The 22,342-nt window shown below is 40.9% G+C and overlaps 1 protein-coding gene across 1 annotated transcript in view; it reads right to left on the bottom strand.

The window, feature by feature from the left end:
- Positions 1 to 8,060: 8,060 nt before the first annotated feature.
- Positions 8,061 to 22,342, bottom strand: part of HPSE (heparanase) — a 28,941-nt gene continuing 14,659 nt past the window's right edge. Inside the window, exons 5-13 of the mRNA XM_058667108.1 lie at positions 20,518 to 20,691; positions 19,329 to 19,497; positions 18,962 to 19,009; positions 18,287 to 18,380; positions 17,065 to 17,171; positions 15,963 to 16,077; positions 13,987 to 14,105; positions 12,760 to 12,906; positions 8,061 to 8,226 (exon numbers count right to left, since the gene is read on the bottom strand). Of these exons, the coding sequence (XP_058523091.1) occupies positions 8,067 to 8,226; positions 12,760 to 12,906; positions 13,987 to 14,105; positions 15,963 to 16,077; positions 17,065 to 17,171; positions 18,287 to 18,380; positions 18,962 to 19,009; positions 19,329 to 19,497; positions 20,518 to 20,691 (1,133 nt within the window). The 3' untranslated portion in view covers positions 8,061 to 8,066. The remainder of the gene's footprint in view (positions 8,227 to 12,759; positions 12,907 to 13,986; positions 14,106 to 15,962; positions 16,078 to 17,064; positions 17,172 to 18,286; positions 18,381 to 18,961; positions 19,010 to 19,328; positions 19,498 to 20,517; positions 20,692 to 22,342) is intronic.

The raw sequence follows: 22,342 nt of genomic DNA, 5'->3' as shown, positions 1-22,342 counted from the left end.
GGAGATAGCAACATTTATTGCGCCCAATTTTCGTTCCAACCGTACACTTACTTGGGATGGTTCTCCTTTTGTGCTGAGTAAATCCATGCTTTCTTAGATAGGTGGCTAGACAGACTCTTAGGATCCGGCATACAGTAGTGGTTTTGAGTCTGGCTGGATTTACTTTGTTCAGCACAGCGGCAAAGGGAGAACACTCGTGCATGGCGCATGGCGCATGTCTGGAGGAAATGACGTGCCAGCTTCCGTGACGCCTGTCTCAGTGGGCTCACACAGAAAAGAAGTGAATTCCTCTAGCTACGAGGGCATAATTTCACCAGCAGGGCAGCTCATCAGTGACTCGGGGACCAGATTGGAGCTTTTTGTTTGTTTTGTCTTTGTTTTTATTTTTTGAATCAGGTGTTGGTCACATAATCATTCTTTGTGTGGCATATACTACAGTTCCAGCAAGCTGTGCTGATCTGGAGGCAGGAGCCAGGGTCCAGGAACTTCTTCCAGGTCTCCCATACGGGTGCAGGATCCCAATGCATTGGGCTGTCCTCTACTCCCCTCCCAGGCCACAAGCAGGGAGCTGGATGGGAAGTGGAGCTGCCGGAATTAGAACCGGCGCCCATATGGGATCCCAGTGCGTTCTAGGAGAGGACTTTAGCTGCTAGGCCATGCCGTTGGGCCCATGGTTTATTTATTTTTATTGGAAAGTCAGATGTACAAAGTGAAGGATACACAGAAAGATCTTCCATCCACTGGCTCACTTCCCAAGCGGTCACAATGATCAGAGCTGAACTGATCCAAAAGCAGGAACCAGGAGCTTCTTCTGGGTCTCCAATATGGGTGCAGGGTCCCAAGGTTTTGGGCCATCCTCCACTCATTTCTCAGGCCATGAGCAGGGAGCTGAATGGGAAGTGGGGCAGCTGGGACATGACCTGACACCCATATGGGATCCCAGTGCATGCAAGACAAGGACTTTAGCCACTAGGTTACTGTGCCTTGCCCAAATGCTATCTCTTCAATAGTCAATTTGATATGCCTGCCTTCCCAGAATGCACCTGTTGGATCAAGGACCAATGCGCATGCTCACACCCTATCCTGGTTGTGTATTTGATGGAGGCTACCGTCCCTTTCCTTATATGAAGAGGTGGAAGAAGGGAAAGGACTCTCTACCACGGGCCCTTGTAAGTATTGTTCCTGAATCCTCTTCTTACTAGCACTACTCCTGTTTTCTCTCCTTCCATCATGGATGGTCTTGGATGGACCTATCCCAGTCTCCCATCTTTAGTGGACCTCATCCACTGTAGTATTGTTTTCAGGGATTTTTTCCCCACTCTTTTTCATGGGTGACTGATCCACACATGTTGCGCAGGCCACACTGGCATGTGAGTGTGTGTTTATTCCTTCACTGTTACATAAATTCTCTTTCTTTTGTACATGATACTAGTCTTTGCTTAGTATTTCTCTGCGGGAGGCAAGAAATTGGATTAAGTATACATATCTATTTATATATAATATAGTATATTGTCTTATATATTATCAAATTGTATGTTTGTATATAACATATTTAATATTTATATATGTGGGCATGGGATGGAGATATATCAAGTCTGCATGGGGGTTTAGCTAGGAAGCAGCCTTGCTATAGGGGCCTCAGTTTATGCAGCCATCCTTATCCAGGTGTTCAGTGCTACATCCTTCTGGATTCTAGACCGCAGATAGACATTCTCTCGATCTTTGCAAATATGGTCATACATCCTTTCTGTAGCACACTGAGTCCTTAGGTTGTCATCAAAGCAGAAAATAACCCACATCATGTGGTTCTAGAAAACTAATCAAGTTTCCACAGAATTTGGAGACCATTTCACCTTTTTTAAAGTTTGCTGATGCTGTGAGAATGCTGTCTGTTGTTGACTCTCTCTTGGATCAAAATAACTCAAGGAGACCTAGAGAAGACAGAAACTTCCAGAGTGGCCATCAGCTTTCTGCAGAAGCAACAGTTCCAAACCTAATGCCATGGTCATCACAGATCATGGGAGTACCCTTATGTGGAGCTAGGTTTCTTCCGGCTTCCTTGGTAGTCAGATCTTCTTTAGAGCGATCTTTTGACTTGTAATCAGAGTAGTTTCTGGATTTTGCTAGGGGAGAGAGACAGAGCCCCAGGTCCTGGATGTCTCATGGGGTAGACATGAAGGTTGAGTTTCTGTTTGCTGCCTTGACTCTGCTCTCCATAACTGAAGCCGATGTGCCAGACAGTGGCCTCCCCATGCCACGGACATTTGGAATGAGACCTAGTTCTTCAACTATAACAAGTTGTTTTTCTCTCATTAAAATATGAATAGAACTTTATCTATTTTAAAGACATTATAATTTCATTTATGTAATTTTTGTGCTTACAGTTATTAACAGGTCATTTTGATCACAAAACCCTTAAAGTCAAAGATGGTAAATAACACACCACATGTTGGATTCTTACATTGTTAAAGCACAGAGCACATCAAGGAGAAAAAGTTCTATTCTCAAGAGACACACAGGCTGGAGAAGAAAACATGGCCATTTCCCAGTGACTCTCAGTTCTCTAACACCACCTGTGTGTCCTACAATTCCACTTAATTCTGATGCTTAGAAGCCTGGTACCATCATGGAACCCAGAAATTAGGGAATTGACCTCAAAACACTGCCTCCACTTCAGGCACCAGCCACAGATGATGTCACCAGGTTACCTGCATTCCTCCCTTACCGACTATAACTGTGAAGGTCCCCACATGTGCCTTGCTGAGATTTGATAATTGCCTAGGAACTCAGTACTCACAAAAGTCTTAAACTTGGGAGTTTAGTTCATTATACAGGCTCCAAACCAATAGCCAGGTGGACAAAGCTCTGAAGGGTCCCACACCCAAGGATTTCTGGCCATTGGAGCTTGAGGGTGCTACCCTCCTGATGCATGCACATGTTCACCTGCCTCCAGTGATTCCCTGCTAAGTTCATTATTCAAAAGAGTTTGGGAACATTATTGCATGGGCATGATTCATGAAATCACTGGCCACTGGTGATCAAACTCAAATTCTGAAAGTTCCAACCTTCTAGTCTCCTGGGTTTGCCAGCACTTATCTTGAAATGATTTGAAAGCCTACCTTGAGTGACACCTCATGAGCATTAGTTAACTCAGGGATGATAGCAAAAGACTCCTTATGAATAACAGCCTATCTGCCTATCATTTAGGAAATCCCAAAGATTTCTAGAGCACAGTGCAAAGACCAAATACATGTATTTTGTTGTTGTTGTTGTTGTTATACCACAAGTTCCCAAAGCACCAGGAAGACTACGGCACTATCTCCACAGGGAGTAGCATTTCAAGGAGAAATGAGATCTAGAAGTTTGAAGGTCCCTCTAAGTCATAATAGCTACTGACAAGTGGGGGCTTTCTGGCCCTGAAAGGATGCTATTTAAGGACCCAGAACACCTTTCTACCAAGTGCAAGGGTTTTTCTCTTTTCATGGGGTGTACGGGAGGCAACTGCCTCTTTCTCCTGTATAGAAACAGGAAATCTACTGGCCTCCATTCCTCATTGGTGATAAGATATTGATGTTTGTACAGGATTTGGCTTTCGTTGCATTGCCCAGGAGGGGAAGCATGTTATCACTATAATACATGAATGGTAATGAGCTGTTTCTGATCTAAACACCCTGTGAAGATGAATATGAAAAGTCCAGCAGAGAACAAAAGAGACCTGGCTCATTTTTGGACGTACACACACGACTGAACTTGAAAGACAATGTGTTGAGGAACAAGACAAGAGGGTTGAGACTGATGCTCAGAAATGCCACCACGTGAGGACAGAAAATATGGACAGAGGAACAGAGACTAAGGAAAGACACAGAGGAGGGGCAGTCAGGGAAAATGGAAAGCCAGGGGAGATGATGTCATAGAATTCACAGGATTAGTTCAAGAAGGGGACGTGGTCAACAAGAGAAACTGAAATGTGTCCACTGAAAACATCCTTGATTGAATCTTCAGGAGGAGCTGCCTTGGTGATCTTTCTGAAAACCAGAGCTGATATATTTATTAAACTGAAAGGTAGGGAAGATAAGTACCGAATGGTGACTTGATAGCATCACTAACTACATAGCATGTTCTCTGTTACAAGAATTTAAAACTTTCTCACGACTGAGTGCAGCCTTTACAAAGAAAGTTTTCTCAGCTCCCTTTACCTGGAATGTTAGGAACCTACCCTGTCCTTATACAACATTCCAAAAATGATTCTCAGTGACTGCAAAATGGCTTCTTGCTTCAATGTGTCATAATTTTTTTTTTAGCCATTCTCTTGGCTGACCATTTTCTGACATTTAGACAGTTCTCAGTTTTCCTACTATATATAATTTTCCCTGCTATCCTTGTAGATAATTTTTTAGCCACACTATTTCCTTAGGGTAGATTCCTAAAATAACATCATATTTTTACATTCTTATTCAATTGTATAGCAGATTTTCATAAGAGCCGTAAATCACAGTGTCCTGACAGACGAGTTCAGAGATACATGAGAAACCTGCAATGGAAGATGCTTTTAAAAATCACTAAGGAGGGCCCGGCAGTGTGGCCTAGTGGCTAAAGTCCTCGCCTTGAACGCGCCGGGATCCCATATAGGCGCTGGTTCTAATCCCAGCAGCTCCACTTTCCATCCAGCTCCCTGCTTGTGGCCTGGGAAAGCAGTCGAGGACAGCCCAAAGCCTTGGGACCCTGTACCCGGTGGGAGACCTGGAAGAAGCTCCTGGCTCCTGGCTTCGGACTGGCGCAGCACCGGCCCGTTGCGGGTCACTTGGAGAGTGAATCATCAGACAGAAGATCTTCCTCTCTGTCTCTCCTCCTCTGTATATCTGACTTTGTAATAAAAATAAAATAAATCTTTAAAAACAAAACAAAAAATCGCTAAGGAGAAGTCAAGAGGTAAATCAGGTATTGGACAGAAGAGGTTCATGTGCTGGGCGGTGATGCCGATTAAGCAGCCTTTCCAAGAGCTGCTCAGAGAAAGCTTTACTGGCATGTCAAGGTGTACATGGGGAAGGTAGAGTACCCTAAGGAAATTGCCTTCCTGGGAAGTGATTTGCCAGGGGTCTACAGCCAGGATGGTAGTCTAGCTGGCTCTGATGTTCTAGAACATCCTCTGCCAGTCAACTGTTTCAGATTTTCTACTCCTGGACCCTCCTTTGGCCCAGATCCTACACTTACAAATTTAGCAGAGAATACAGATGCTGGGCATATGCAGAAGCTGAGTGGTTTATTCTTTAACCAAAGACAAGATTGATTGATCACACAATTTTTTTTAAGTTGCAAAATGCAAATATGTGCAATTGCAGAACTAACGACCCCTGAGCACACAAGTTTTATGGCTGAACTTTAGGGTTCCCATTCTCACAGAAATGGAGTGAACCGCAAGAACCAAATTAAAGTATTTTGAGGCAGTTCGATATATTGCAGAAAATAAATGTATTTGATCTAACGTCAATACATGGATATGGTCAAAAGACTATCACTGACATGACAGACAAGAGTTTCCCCTAAAAACTGTAAGAAAATGTTAATATTATGGAATTTCATCTTCATTGGCTTTGGCTCCTGACTCCAGCTTCCCGTCAACTCAGACCCCGGAAGGTAAACAGTAATTTGTTTTCTGCCCCCTCGTGGGAGGAGACCTGGGTTAGTTTCCTGGCTTCCACCCCAATCCAGACCCGGCTGTTATAGACATTTGGGAGAGAGACAGCCAAGCCATAAATAGAGCTCTTTTTCTGTCTTTCACCCAAATAAATAAAAAGTCAAAAATGTGCTTGTTTCTCATAAGTCTAGAGTCAAGTGGGACAGATATATGGATACAATTAAAAGGTACTATAAATGCCATAGGAAATGGGTGAAGTACTGGGGAAAGAGAAGAAAAATGATGAAAGCTCCCAAAATGACAGCAAAGGCACTGAAGCTGATGTTTGCACCCAGTGTTAGCAAACACTGATGTCCCATGTAGGGGAGTGTTGGAGTGGCCCAGGTAGTGAGCAGGAGGAGTAACAGGCAAAGAAGCATGGGCTCCCTGGTCTGTGTGGAGTGGGAGAATACCGTGTATGGGGAGAGTGACAAGAGCTGAGATCAAAGGAATGGGTGGTTTTTGGGTTATAGAGGAACTTAGGAGACTATAAGCAATGGGAGGTTATTGGGGGGGGGGGGGACCAGTTAGGAACTTTACACAAAGATGAGTGAAATAGTAAGTGATTATTGTAATAATAAACTTGTGACATTAAATCTTGAATTTAGGAAGTGGTGGAAGGGACAGGAAAAGGAAAGCAGACTTGACAGCATATTGATGGACTTGACAGAGGAGGTAGGAAATACTCTTCCTCCAGCTCAAACCTTGAAGTCTTGGGGCAGCTGAACACACAAGTAAAGGAGGTACAAAGTGGCATAGGAAGACAAGGCTTCCTGTATTTTCCACTTTTCTGAAAGGAATCAGGGACAGGCTTTTGGCCCCATGGTTAGGAGGCTGGTTAGGATGCCATGTGCTATCTTGGAGTGCCTGGCTTCAAGGCCCACTACTGACTCTAGCCACCTGCTGGTGTGACCTCTAGAGAGCAGTGCTGACTCAGGTGCCCACGTGGGTCTGTAGCTCCAGGGGTTAGGCACAAGTGTAGGGACTAGAGTGGGCACAGGGGGAATACATCAGCAGATGGGAGCTCTGTCTGTCTGCCTTGTCTCATCTTGTCTCACAAAGTTTAAGAATAATCATTTAGCATTAAGGGCATTAAAATCATTTTATTTAAAATGTGAAAATATAACAAATGCATATAAAACTAAAGAAGATTGAAGCCTCCAATGTTTAAAGTCTAGCTTTATAAGTGTACATAAATTCCACTGAGACAATATTCATAGCTGGCATAAATATAAATATTAATCCTTAAAAAGGATTGAGCTACAGGCGAATACAGTACATTCTGTCACTGCCGGAAAGCACAGGAATGTCATGTTCAGTATTGTAGTCTCTGTGGCACCCACTCTTCTCCCCAGGAGGATGACGTGGGGACACTGCTGTTTTGCAGTGATTGCAGAAATGGCTGCATAACCTACTCATGATGACCAGCAGGATGTGAGGAGACATCTGCTGGGAGAATCTAAAAATGACTTCAAGTTGAAGGAGACACAGAAATAGCTGTTCAGCTTCTGCCCTGGGTTGCTGTCATGTCTGAATGGGTCTGTGGGATAGCTACAGCCAGCCTGCTGCCAGCTTGGGAATGAAGCCAACACCAAACACAGCAGAACACCAAGAGGGAAAGGACCTTGGTGCTTGGGACCACCGAGCTGCTGGGCTCTCCTTGCTTGGACACAAGATGATAAGCTTCCTTCTGATTTAATCCCATGAACCATGGCTTTCTGTCACTTGCAGCCCATACTTCCCAACTGAGACAAGAACCAAAAGTGGAAGAAAGGTGACAGATGGCTCTTGTGTATTGGATGTTCTCTCTAAACTCCTCCCCCTGATAGATCAATCTTATCAGCAGTCATATTTTCATTTCATTTCAAACCATCACACCTCATCATCTGTGCTGTCACATGACTACTGCTGACACAGGCACGACACAGCAGAGCAGCAGCAGCTGTGCCTGGCTCTCTGTTAAGGGACAGATTGGTAGTTTCTCACTTACAACCAGTTTCAAGATAATGACTCTAAACTTTATCCTGTGGGACACCATAAATACGTCACATGAAAGTGAAGAATCTGACATCTTCCAGTGAATTTTTTTTTTGAAACGAAAAACACCTAATCTTTTTTAACTAATAAGAAATGCCTTTACTGACTTGCCTCCTGGCTGTATTGGGTGCACTTGTATATTTTTCATAACCTCAAATAAAAATAGCACATGCAAAGTGCTGAGTGTTATTAGCAGCAGTGTTCTACTTAGAGAGTGTTCTGGATTTAGGGAGCCTAAATCTAGCACTAAGAGTGTCCCAAGGACCCAGAAGCTCCCTCGGGTTGGTTTGTAATCCCTCCTCTAGCTTGAGTTTTGCTTGCTTTTATCGATGCATTTGACCTCATCCTTTCATCATCAGATGCAAGCAGCAACCTTGGCATTTCTTATCACAAAAAACCCATATGAGAAAGGCGGCAAGCCCAGTGAACTTCCTGGGCGCAGAGGTTTTTCTATCAAAGTTGGGAGGGTTTGGTCATCCACCATCCTCAGAGTTTGCCCATTGAGTTGGATGGATCTGCAAAAAGGAAAGACAGGAGCAAGTTAGCCAAAACCTGCAAGCCCTATGACTCCCTACAAAAGTCCAGAAATCAATTTTAGAATCAAACTTTTCTTTGTGTGGCCTACATGATGTAACTAGTATTTCAACACCAAGTCAGTTACATATGGGACTTATGTAAAAACTACACTCATAGCATGCAGTGATTGGAACAGAGACCATGTGCCCCACAGCACCTGACATAGTCACCAGCCTTCTCAGGGAAAAAAACACAAATCACCTATCAAAGGTGCCAGGACGGCAGGATTAAAAAGCAGAAGCATAGGCTAATTTCTGGAGCTGTGGTCATTTTACTGACCCATAATAAAAAAATTTTTTATAAAGTTGGAATTGTGGCGTAACTGTTAAGCCACACCTGCAGTGCTGGTGCCGATTCAAATCTTAGCTGTTCCATTTCTGATCCAGCTTTCTGTTAATGAACCTGGGTAAACAGCAGAGACCAACCCTAGTCCTTGGATCCCTGGTGAAGCTCCTAGCTCCTGGTTCAAGCCTTGCCTAACCCTAACTGTTGCAGCCATTTGGGGAGTGAACCAGCACATGGAAGATCTCTCCTCTCTCTTGGTAACTCTGCTTTTCCAATAAACCAAACAAAGTATGAAGCAAATAAGATATATGTAGAATGTCACATGAATTTTTGTGGACATTAATCTAACACAAAAATGGCAGTCAGTTGGTTTTTTTTAATCTGTAAAAACACCCATAAACCTCTCCCATAGGACGTATATATTTATTTGCTTTAACAAATATTTTGGTAGAATGCATATTGATGGTGTGAGATAAATATAACTTCCTTTTGCTAAACCACAGAAAAATTTGTTTCCTGCATATTTCACAATTGGAACACAAATTCAAAAGGGAAAAGAAAATGTAAGATAATGTTACTGTTTTTCATATATATCTCTTTTTAAATTTGAGAGACAGAGGGTGAGAGAGATGGAGACAGAGAGAGTGATCATCCACCAGTTCACTCCCCAAATGCTTGCAACAGCCAGGCCTGCACTGGTTGCGACCTGGGAGCTGGTCCTCAGATGTCTGGCGGGATCAATTGTCTAAGTCTTCCTCGCTGCCACCCAGGGTCTACTCTGACAGGATGCTGGAATCTGGAATGGATCCCGGATGTGAGGAGCAGGCATCCTAACCACCAGGTCAAATGTCCACTACTAAGTGTGATTCCTTACATGTATTTATTATCATTTCAATCAAATCAATGCAAGCTAGTGACAATAAATCCAATATGGGCAAGAGTTCATGGCGAAAAGCTTTCATTCCCCTGACAGTTAGTTCCATAATTCTAAATAATACTTACATCTTTATGTTTTTCTCAAATGGTTTTTAAAAAGGCTTACATTTTTTTATTGCTGAAAACATGGATGCTTAGTCAATATCAGGGCTTTGCTTGTGATATAGGACATCAGCAGAACACCTGTCCACAATAAGCACTATAAAAACATTGTCTATATCATCATCATTGTTCAGATAAATGAATTTAAGAAGCATAATTTTAGTGATAATTTTTAGTATTTTGATGTATATTCATTCCTTCATCTCTTTTCTATGCCTATATACAACTTTTTACTTGAACAAAATAGGTGTGCTACACATATATTTTGAAAAGACCTGTTTTATTTATTTATTTGAAGGTGGAGTGACAGAGGGAAAGAGATCTTCATCTGTTGGTTCATCTGCCCATATGGCCACAGTGGCCAGGGTTGGGCCAGGCAAAAGCCAGGATCCAAGAACTCTAGGTCTCCCATGTGGGCAATGGGTGCCCACGTGTTCTGGCCATCTTCCACTGTTTTCCCAGGCACATGAGCAGGGAAAGCTGGATCAGAAGTGGAGCAGTTAAAACTTGAACAAGTGCCCATATGTGATATTGGGACTGCAGGCAGTGGCTTAACTTGCTATACCACAGTACTGCCCCAAACATATTTTCTTAAAATCTTATTCTTTATCCCTTAAAAGAGCTTCACCATTCCTCACACTATTAAACATACTCACTACATCATTTTAATGGTAGCACAGGATTCCACGATGTAAGTGTATTAGCTTATTGACCTAATCTTCTAACATATGGCATCTTGTGTCTATGTAGCATTATTATATCCATTTCATCCTTAAAGATCTCTTACAGCTGGTCCTCACTATGTATCAGGAAGCAGAGAAACTGGTTCCCTTTAGCCTTGGTTAGCTGCTCAGCTTTTGGGTTCCGTAACATAAGACACAAAAATACCACACCCAGAAGCTAACAGGCCTGCATTGTTATTATACTCAAAACCACATAGGTCAGCTCTTTTATCACACCAGTTTCTAGATGGGGAAGGAGAGGAAATGCCATGACCATCATTTGGAAACCACAAGCAAAAATAAGTCTTAAGAACATCTAGAAATGACAGTAGGAACAGTTTGTACCATGTGAAACTTAGAACCTTGCAAGAATACACTTAAATGTCCCACATATGCTTTTGGAGAATATATTTGCAATCTTAGGAGAGTGCTTTCAGGTAAATATGATCCTTGTAGATCATGGTGGGTAAGATGAGGAACACAGCAGGATACTGCACAACAAAAGTGTATGATTTCATCAGCTATAAATAGATCTTAAAAATTGCTCTCAGCATACTGAGTACAAGCTGAAGGCATGCTAATTATTTTGTGCAGTCTTTATAAACAAGTGTACAGACTATGTATTCATTGTAATTTTATAGACTGATACACACACATATATGTATTTGTAGTAAAACTTTTTCTTTGAGAGACAACAAGAGAGAAAAGAAGTCTGTCTGGTTCACTCCCCCAAATAACACTATGGCTGGGGCTTCACTGTGAGAAAGCAGGAAGCCAGGAATTCAATCCAGGTCTGCCCCCTGGGTGGCAGGGCCCCCATCACTTGAGCTGTCATCTGCTGCCTCCCAGAGCATGCATTGGCACAAAGCTGGGATTGGGAGCTAGCCAGGACTTGAGCCTAGACACTGATATGTGATGTGAATGTTCCAACTGGCATACTGAACTCTAGACCCAATGCCCAACCCCATTTTCCACAAAATTTAAAGAGATGAAAATAAGCAATATGTGGTTATGTGGTTACCAAAGATAATTCAAAAGAATAAAGCTTCTCCATAATCAAAATTAATATTCCAATTATAAAGGATAAAATGAGAGATAAAACACAGCAGAAAGAGGCATTTTCAAGCATATTTAGGCTAGAGAGACCATCCAAATGCCACTCAAATAAGAAAGTTTTGCTGGAGAAAATGACTCTATTACTCCAGCCTAGTGGTCGCAAACTCAAGTGACCATTAGAGCCAAGGAACTTGCAACTGTGTAGCCAGAAAAGCAACTTCCTTATCAACATTTAGATACAAACATACTAAAAATTACTCATTTCAACAAGGTTAAGAAGCTAACAGAGGGCCGGGCGAGGTGGGTCCTTGCCAGGTTCCTCTCTGTCTTTCCTCCTCTCTGTATAGCTGACTTTGCAATAAAAAAAAAAATCTTAAAAAACAAAAACAAGCTAAGAGAAAAGTATTTGTTGCCCAAAGATGCATTATTTACAAGGGGAAAAAAGGAAAATGGTAAAGTACACCATAATATTTATTAAAAACACACAACCCATTAACAGTGTCTACAAAGGCTGGTATGGCAAGGTACCTGGGAAGTTTGAGAAACTTCCCTTTCCTATGGTTACGTTACAGTGAAATAAAGCAGAGATGAGGGGAGTTAAGGAGTGGCACCCCAGTGTTCATAACTCAGAGGCCAGGCCTACGGAGCAAATGTGCTTACTGTGTTGCCGTCTCAGATTCCCATGCTAATGGACCCTGAGAACATCATCACTCAGTATTTGCAAAGAGGAGACAGTGAGGATTTGACCGACTCTTCATTTATTACACTCCAGCGAAGTGAGAATATTCCCTCCAACACACACTAGACAGGACCCTTTCAATGTTTATGTCTCACTCCCCAAGACCTGGTCATTCTTTAGCTCTCTGCTGAATGAGGACTTAAATAATATTTCTTTACTTGTTGTTTTTTAAAACCAAAATACATTTGAATCAACCTCAAATAATCCACCTAGGAGTATATTTATGGTCATTCCCCCTTTATTCTAACCAATAAAAATTTAATGCTATAGGAGAATTACATTCAACTCAAATGGTAGAGCATTTTATACCAAGACTAACATCAACATAAATCCATTAATCACAATTATACCTAAGTATGTTTCCATACATATATTTCTTGAACATTAATAACTGGTAAAACTTGGTATGAAGAACCATAATACAGTAATAATATAGGGGAACTCAGTGAGGGGTGGGGGAGACTTGAGAAGAGGGTAAAGGAAATCCCAGGACCTATGGAACTGTATTATAAAATATGATAATAATTTTAAAAGTTTAAAGAAGCTTGAAATAACTGATTTTTGTTCTTTATTCCCTACTAAAACTCTATAATAAATATAGTGAAGGTCTGAAATGAAGAGGCATCACTCACTTGGAGAGTAATCCACCAGAGCCTGCTGGCTTTAGCAGGTATTTATCCACTTGCTTGTTGAATAAATGAGACGGTAACTGCAAGCGCTTGGTGACATTGTGGAGGTTTAATGCATATAAGGTTAGATCTCCCTCCTTATACCTTGGGCTAAAAGAAAATAGGTTAACTCAGGAAAAATCCTTGTGTGATTGAGGCCATTTAGAGCTGTACTGCAACATCACAATACTTACCATGAGGCTCCCTAATGACAATGGCCTTGTTAGTACCCTCCTCCAGTGTTTACAGGACAGCCCTCCCATGGTCCTAGTGTACTATCATCATCATCATCATCATCACCATCATCCACTTCCCACTCCCATTGTCTGAGGTGTTGCCTGCTTGGCAAGGCTGAGTGGTTCACAGATCAGCTCTACCCTATTTCCAAATATAAGTGAAACGTGATTTGTGTGGATTCGTGTGAATTCAAATGGCAAACCATGTAAACAGTCCCTGGACTTACGAAAAAGACTGAAACAAATAAGAAAGGTAAAATCTATTGACACTTTCCAGATGTATCCATTCAAACCATTCTCCTTCTGCTTCCTTGTGGGGTCTCACAGAAATAGCAGGTGACTTTTAAAGCTAGAATTTATATTTTGCATCATTCTAACAGAAGAAGAGCAAATCTCTGGGATTTAGGAATATTTTTCCCTATGGACAGGCAGAGGAAGGAGCTACAGAAGTCTCCATGACCTCTCACCTCAAACGCTGCAGCTTTTGAAAATGAGATTGTTATTGTTCCCTTCTCCTTCGCTACTCCTTTTTCTCTTTATAAAATGTATAAGGCACAAAGCCAGATGACAAGTTCATAGAAAATGAAATAAAAAAGGATACTTTCCATGAACTTTTGGAAGTACCCATATACTCATAGTTAATCAGTAATTCAAATTACTTCAGAGTCTTTATATTCATTCCCAGTTTAATGAATTAGTTATTTATATTTAAATAGCTACCTTTTTATTTGTACTATTCTTATTCTTTTGGACTACAAATACCTATATATAAGCAAAAAAAAAAAGAAATATTAAAGTCTGGCACCATATCACTAATAATTGTTTCTTAAAAGGAAACAAAAAGAACAATGACACACATTGGACGCACAGCATTGAGCGGCACAATGCTCCAGTAGGAAGTTGCACGTGTCTCAATTAAGACCGTTTGACCTGGAAGGCTATGTTGCCTACTTACTGGTTGACGTTTGTGCAGTGAAGGTAAACTCGAAGTTTGCTTCTGTCTGGCCCTTTCACACGTGCTGTGAACACAGTGGAGCCCACCAGTTTCTTGTACAGAAGAGAAAGCCAGTAATCCTGGTCAAAAAGAGAGGGACAAAAATTTACCTTTATTTAAAATTTATCTTTGGATCTTAGCTTATTTAAAAAGACCAGTGGTGAGCCAATAGTTTTGCTACAATGAATGTGACTGGTAGGTAACCTATGGACGAGTATCTAAGTAGGATTCACTTTTTAAATTTTAATCTGATTAATTTAGCTTTTGGTACATGTAACTACCAAGAATCTGCAGGCAAGTGGTGCTTGTTGCTTTTATCACTGGAAGCCCATGTTTTTGTAATTCAGAGAACCATCGCCATGAACAGATGGATGTCAAGAATGTAATTTGGGGCCTGGTACAGTAGCCTAATGACTAAAATCCTCTTCTTGCATGCACTGGAATCTTATATGGGTGCCAGTTCAGTTCATGGCTGCTCCACTTGCCTTCCAACTCCCTGCCTGTGGCCTGGGAAAGCAACTGGGGATGGCCAAAAACCTTAAAACTCTGCACCTATGTGGGAGACCCGGAAGAGGCTCCTGGCTCCTGGCTTTGGATTGGCTCAGTTCCAGCCATTGCAGCCACTTGGAGAGTGAATCAGCAGATGGAAGATCTTTCTCCCTATCTCTCCTCTCTGTAAATCTGACTTTCCAATAAAAATAAATAAATTTTTACAAAATGTGATTCATTGCTCAGGGAATTTAAATATTCTTAGTTGACTTTCATTCAAGAATTAAAACGAAGCTTAGAGTGGAACCTTAAAATACATGTACTCACAAAGACCAAGTTTTGAAATAAAACTTCTGTCTAGAGAATAATTTTCCTCCAGCCTCTGTAACAAAGTAATGTCAGAAAGAGAGACCACCAGACGTGTGCTTCCTGATGCCAGCTGGCATTGCCTAGGAAGAACTCTTGTAAAAATGAAACAAAAACCTCAACGTTCAAGCTTCTAAGTATAACCTTCAGTTTACAGGAAATAGTGGCAGAAAAGGCCATGCTAAATAATAGCACAAGAATACATTTAGCAAATATAACAATATTGGAAACACTAAAGAAGAAATTACTTCCCTAAATTAATAAGCTGCAAGGGACATAAGCAGAAGGAGGGCAATTTAAAATTGAACAAACGCATCAACCAGACGGGATGTGTGTACACTGCTTGGGTTCTGATTTGAATAAATAGACATGTAACAATGTTTTAGACAATAAAGAAAATGCAAAACACTGACTCAATATTATGCTTCAAACAATTCTCCTATGAATTATTCTTAAATGCAATTTTACAAAATAATAACCAAGATCCTCCTTCTTCCAGCTACATCTATATTATCCCAATTTGTATACAAATATATCTTTCAGACAGATTTTTTGATACAAAGGTTGTATTTCCTGATTTAGCACCAAATGCAGTTGGCAGTAGAGTGAAAGTGAGACATTATTCATAAATATCTTGAAGATTATTAGCAACGTAATCAATTATCTTAAAACAGATCAGTACACAATACCGCCTGATTAAGTTGCACTAATGATGATTTCATGCACAAAGTTTTGAAGCTTCGTAATCTGATTTATTTTGCAAAACATCTGTTATACCAAGTTTATTATCTTAATGAATGAATCATAACATTTCAAATCATCCTTTTCCTAAAAAAAAAAAAAAAAGAAAAAGAATGCACACCAGATCCTAAATGGCCCACATTTAAAATGATATTCCTAACTCCTGATTGCTTCTCTTGAGGCACAACAATGTTGGAAGAGATGATTTTCAGGATTTTTTCCAACTTGTCCCGTGGCATAGTGGCTCCTCACTGAGTGGACTATCCCAGGGGAATAATACCAGCCCCCCTAACCCCACCCCTGAAGTTAATCACGGAAAGAGGAAATAAACAGCCACTCACGGGCAGAGGTTCAAAGTTCCTGTCCACCAGGTGGTAGTTTCCAGCTCCAAAGAGCACTTGCCGCATCACCACGTCCATGCCCATGCGGGCTGACACACCCAGTTTATCCAGCCACCTGCGACAGGGCAAGAGCCGACAAAAATCCTTCCATTCCAATCACACAATACCTGGGGTTTTTCATCTCTGAGAGAAGGATTAACGGAAAGCAAGAAAATCAGTCTTAATTAGAGAAGCCAGTCAAGGGCATGGTGAGTGCAAGCAGGTACAGAATCCTTGTCTTTAAGTCCTCCCCATTTGCAACCTGACAACAAAGTTTAGGACACTGCTGATCCCCCATAGGAGTTCCTTGAGGGTAAGACACCTTCTCCAAGGACAGACACTTCCTCACTCTGGAATGCTAGGTAAGGGCTGGAGAAAAGTTGCAATCAACAATGTTACCATTGTGAAATAAGTATAACCACACCTAACCTACTAACCACCTCCTTCCAGACTGACACTGCCATGCATCCATAACTGTTAGTTAATGGCAAAACAAACATCACTCTTCCATTCTGTTCCTCCTGCTCCCAGCACCAGACAGGGTTTGTGCTTTAGTTGAGGTTTGTAAGTGCAAGGATATAAGAGGAAAGAGAATCAAATTTTCCATGTGAGGATGTAGAACTATAGATTCAGAGTCCTAACAGTTACTGAACCTAAGTCATCAAGTATGTGCTTTGAACACAGGTGAATCAATCTTTTCATCGTCAGGAGGTAAATCTTTTGATTCACTGATAGTCCTTATACTGTGACCTCCTGCCATGCACTCTAAGCCTTGCGAGACTGGAAAACAAGCCCTGAAAACTAAACCAAAAAGCCCTAGCTGACTTCTTTTCGGGGGAAAGGGCATGTTGGCACAGACATCAACCATCATTGAGGATTGGAGTCCCTCAAACAGTGCATTCTTACAATGGCTCATGCGGGACACCTGTAGAAGATGCCCCGTAGCTTTCAACACTTTCTAGCCCCATCTGACTTCCGGGGCTGAGGGGCACATGCCATCAGTAGTCTGCTCTGGGGGATCCCACTGCTGTCTGGTTCCCGTGCTTAGCACAGTGTCACTCACATAAAGCCAGCTGCAAAGGTGTTGGACAACAAGGGCGCTCCGCCCCCGTAGGCAGAGCTGGTTTCTCCCAACCAGATTTTCTTGCCGGGTCTGGTCTCCTCCACCACCTGTGCAACACAGCAAAGTTTTCATGGTGATTGCAAACTGAGGTACTACAGATGACCATGCATCACCACACTCCTCCCTACCACAGAGTTCCAGAACACATTGTAGCCATCTGTGTCTTGGACCGTTTTCTTTTATGGGACAACTGGGATCCGGAAGGAATGTAAATAAAGCCATTTTTCAAGGTCTCCAGGAGTTAGCTGTACTAAAAGTATGTTGGAGGGGACCTGGTGCAATGGCTCAACTGGCTAATTCTCCACCTTCAAGCGCTGGGGTTACATATGGGTGCTGGTTCATGTGCTGGCTGCTCCACTTCCCATTCAGCTCCTTGCTTGTGGTCTGGGGAAGGAGTAGAGCATGGCCCAAAGACGTGGAACCCTGCACTTGCATGGGAGACCTGGAAGAAGCTCCTGGCTCCTGACTTCCGATTGGCTCAGCTCTGGTGATCATGGCCATTTGGGGAGTGAACCAGCAGATGGAATATCTTTCTATTTCTCCTTCTCTCTGTAAATCTGCCTTTCCAATAAATATAAACAATAATCTTTCAAGAAAGGATATTGGAAGTATCTTCAATTTCTTTTTAAAAAAATCTGTGTCATGTTGTTATTAAACAATATTGTAATTTTTTATTTTATTATTTTGTGATACAGTTCCATAGGTTCTGGGATTTCCATTCCTCTCTCCCCAAATCCTCTTTCCCCCACACTGATTTCCCCTATATTATTACAATAGTAGAGTCCTTCATAAACAGTCCTAAGTCCATCACATTTAAATGTGTCCTGACATTTTAGGCATGGATAATGGAAGAGAGTTCAGCATCCTATCATCAAGATATATTTAAAAGTTTCATTGGAAGTCCATCTTTGATTTGGAAGTACAGATGCATACTGCATTATATCTTCACATCTGGACATTATAGTCTCTTACAGTTACTGTTCAATTTTTAATCAACACACATGGGTAAGACCCTTTGCCAGGGGGCCACCAAGCAGAACATGGTGCTTGTTCTCTGAAACTGGGAAACATGGACATCTTTATACCTAAGGAATTCAGAATTAGCTAGCATATAAAATAAGAATGCTGGTATTATAATAAAAATACAAACACTATTCACTACCTGGAGCACTTTCTGCACAGAGGAAATAAAGGTGTCCAACACATCAGGGTTCAGGAAATCATCTTTGGTAGCAATTCGTCCATTCAAATAGTAGCTAAATTATTAAAAAAAAAAATTTTTCAGGGCAAAACCCAATTTAATTTTCTGCTTTTGATTAATTGCTGGCCTTGTTCTTCTAATCCCTCCCATCCCCATGCAATAATAATAATAACAATAATAATAATAATAAACAAAAGGTAGAAGTTCTACTAAGGAGAGACTAAGAGGGAAGGGGAAAAAGAGGAAGAGCCAATTCCATTCAAATAACTAGAAAACAATGACCCAGTCTCGAGACGATATGGACACAAGTACGTGTGTTGGTGGGTTACCTGTTCTTTGACAAGCAATTAATTTAAGCTGTTTTTCCTGTTCCATGGGTTAATGGACAGTGTAACTTAATTTTATAGAAATTAGCACATCATCTAAAATAATTTAGAATTTTTGATGTTTAAAATAATAATATATATTCTTATAATATTACATAATGTGTTATTTTAAAAATAATAATAATATAGTGCTATTTAAGACACTATTTCTTACCTAACAAGAAAATTTGAAAATCAAAGTTTTGATAACTTAGGTAATAAATAAAAGCAGTGTTACTTTCCTTGTATAAAGAATAGGACACATACTTACTGATGCCATGTAACTGAATCAATCACTGCTCCACCAACCTTCAGGAAACTAGAACAAAAATCCTATTATTATCATTCACTCATCATATGCAAAATAGCATACGATATATGCATAAAAGTTTCACTCCCTAGAAACGGCAGGTTACCTAGTTAGAATCAGACGAACCTAAACATCCCAAGTCTCACAGCAAACCTTATGCTAGGTGTTGTTTGCCCCAGAATCCTTAGCCTTCTGAGTCAATATATGTTCTTTCAGTGAACCACATGGTCAGACAATAAACTGTTTAATGACATAGGGACTACTGAGGATTTGCCCTGAGAGAACATTCATTTTCAAGCAAAGCAGCTCTGTATTCCCCAGCTCTCACCTGCTCAGCATGTTCACCGTCTTTCCTCGGGGCTGACCCACATCGGGACCATAGAGCTTCGCATTTTTGAAAGTGGACTTCTCCAGAAGTTTATGTAGTTCTATAAAGTCTTCTCCCAACTGCAATCCATCAATGAAAATACCAGCCTTCTTCCTGAAACTGTTAGGTTCTGAAAGACAGCCATTCTCAAACGACTTAATTACCTGGAGATATTTTATTTAAAAGCAAACACAACAGAACATCTTCCAGATTACAAAAGCTTAGACTTCAAAGTCAAAGAATATAAAGAGGATATTGTGGAGAAATGTTAATTATATGAGAGTATTCCACAAAGTTTGTGGAAAATGTGATTAAAAGATGAGTTTATTTTAGTGCAAAATTTTGAAATCCAGGCATAGAGTTTATAGAATATATATTCCCATGAAATCTTGGATTATTCTCATATAAATCAGGGTATTAATTTTAAATTAAAGCATAATAGTTTGAAGTTAAACGAAGACATAAGTAAAAATCATCTGTATCCAGTATTTAGTACTTCACTCTTAAAAAGTTGAGGAAGACATTTAATACTCAGAACAGTGCTTCGTCTATCAGTATGTGCTGATCATATTACCAAACCTCATTTTCCATTCTATATCCAGTGTCACTGGCTGATGCATGGAAAGTCAGTCTAAATATTTTGTGAACAAATGAGGCCAGCCTGAACATTACCATTTTAGTTATAAGGTTCTTACAAGAAGGAGTTCAAAAAAGTCAACGAGCAGCTTGACTTGGGTAGAATGCTAGCCAACTTGAACAATGTAGTGATAGTTGAGATGAGCAGGTTCAGAAACAGACAGGAAGGGAAGAATAAAGCAAATGGCCTCCGCACAGTTGGACCCAGTACAGTTTGTCAAGCATGAAGTGATTCTGAAAAATCTCTAGGGATTCTGGGAGTTAGGAAGGCTGCTAGCTGCACTAGCTGCTCTCACCTCAAATGTCACATCAAGTGGGATAAGCAGTAAACTCTGGAATATAGACAAGAGTTTTTTGCTCTATCAAGTTCCAAAAGGTGGCACTGGTAAGAATATGCCCAGGCAGAAAGCTATACTGCTGATAGTAAAAAGAACACCACAAATACAAACAAACAAGAAACCAACAATGCCAATAGGGAATGTCTTTACAAATTAAGTGTTCCAGGAGTGCTTACCATTGCCTAGTTCCCAAGAAATGTTGTAACTCTTGGAGGAACAGTAGTCCAGGAGCAGCTGAGCATTTGAGCTGTTCCACTGCAAATCTGCTGTCCTTAGTAAGGCATTCAGACCAAAAATCAAACTGAGTCCAGAGCAATTTGCAAAATCGTACAGCATATCCACCGAGCTCTCTGCAGGACAAGCATTTCAATTTAATGGTTAAGGAACAGAACCTCCAGGTTTAGTCTTCATAGCGAACCACTGCTTTGGTGGTTGCATCAAAGGAATCCCAGTCATGAAATGATTATAAATAAGATTAACAAGAGAATTAGGCTGGCAATTTGAAAAAAAAAAAAATCAGCTTGATGAGTCTGCTTTGACTGTTAGATGTGTATGGAAGGCACCAGAAACTCTAATCCAGCACCTGGGTTTTGTTCAAGTGACTTGGGTGAGTTGGGGAAACCACAGTTTGTGACTCAGTGCCCAGCATGCAAAGCCAGGTAGCTATAAGTCACCACAAACCCCACCCTCCATTGTCAAAATATTACAACTCATGAACTCAGTTACAAAATATTTTTAGCAATTTTAATTACATCTAAAATAATCAAGATTTATGTGTGTGTGTGTGATATAATTTTTTTTTGTGAGACAGGAGAGCACCTGTGTACTGATTTCCCCTCTGTACCTATAGTGGCTAGGACTGTACTGGGGACAGAAACCAGGAGCCAGGAACATGACGTGTGTCTCCCATGTGGGTGGCAGGAATCCCATTATGTCAGCCACCACTGGTGTCTCCAAGGGTCTACGTTAAAGGTTAACTGGAATCAGCAGCCAAAACTGGGAATTGAATTCAGGCACTTGAGTGTGGAATTGGATGCTTCAGCTGCTAAGCTATGCAGTTACTCCTACATTTGAAACAATTTTTTGAAAAATTCCTGCGTGGAGCATATGTACTTAAAATGAAGAAGCCCTTATATTTTAAAATTGGCCTCTTGGAGCATCAGTAGGAAACAATTCACTGAGGACTGTCTAGACCTCATATGTCATTCAAGAATTCTTATTTGTTTCCCCATTACATTTCAAGCATATTCTAATTATAAACTCTCTGTATTGTATTTTGATTATCACTTGCTCCCCTAGACTGAACATTCTCTAAGGGACAGGAACAAAATATTTTTTCACTTTGTTATTAGAAAGAGAGAAAGAGAAAAAGGAAAGAAATAAGGAAAAAGGAAGGAAGGAAGGAAGGAAGGAAGGAAGAGAGAGAAAGGGAAGGAAGAGAGAGAAAGGGAAGGAAGAAGGAAAGGGAATTGACCCAGCACTACAGGTGCTATAGTTTCCCAAACTATGTGCCAAGGCACACCGGAGAGAGCCACGGGAAATTCACCAGTACATTTGTCAGACTATGCCAACAAAAATATAAGATACTTAGTTAAATCGAGCTTTGGGCAAATGAGTAATTTTTAATTTAGTTAAGTATGTTCTATGTAATAGTTCAGAAACACTTAAATATTAAACAGCATAAAATAAAAATGTTTGCATTTTAGAGTATCCAACTTGTATTTACTCCGCCTGCATTTCTTCATTTCCCAAAATGTGCTTGAAATTTAGGTAGCTTTAAATTCTATTACACACTCCCTATAACATCATAAACAGTAACAATTGGAATAAACTTTGCATGTTGCTAAGACCAAATGCACTCTGCACAACACAAGGGGCAGGCGTTTAGGCGGGCCATGACAACACCTGTGTCCTGCATCCGAGCGCCTGAATCTGATTCCTGGCTCTTCCTGCCAACTCCAGCTTTCTACCAGTGGAGTCACTGAGAAGCAGCAGGTGATA

This window comes from Ochotona princeps, chromosome 7 (genome assembly GCF_030435755.1).
Source record: "Ochotona princeps isolate mOchPri1 chromosome 7, mOchPri1.hap1, whole genome shotgun sequence".
Lineage (NCBI taxonomy): Eukaryota > Metazoa > Chordata > Mammalia > Lagomorpha > Ochotonidae > Ochotona > Ochotona princeps.
Note: the sequence above shows the minus strand (reverse complement) of the source record. Positions and strands in the feature narration are given on the sequence as shown.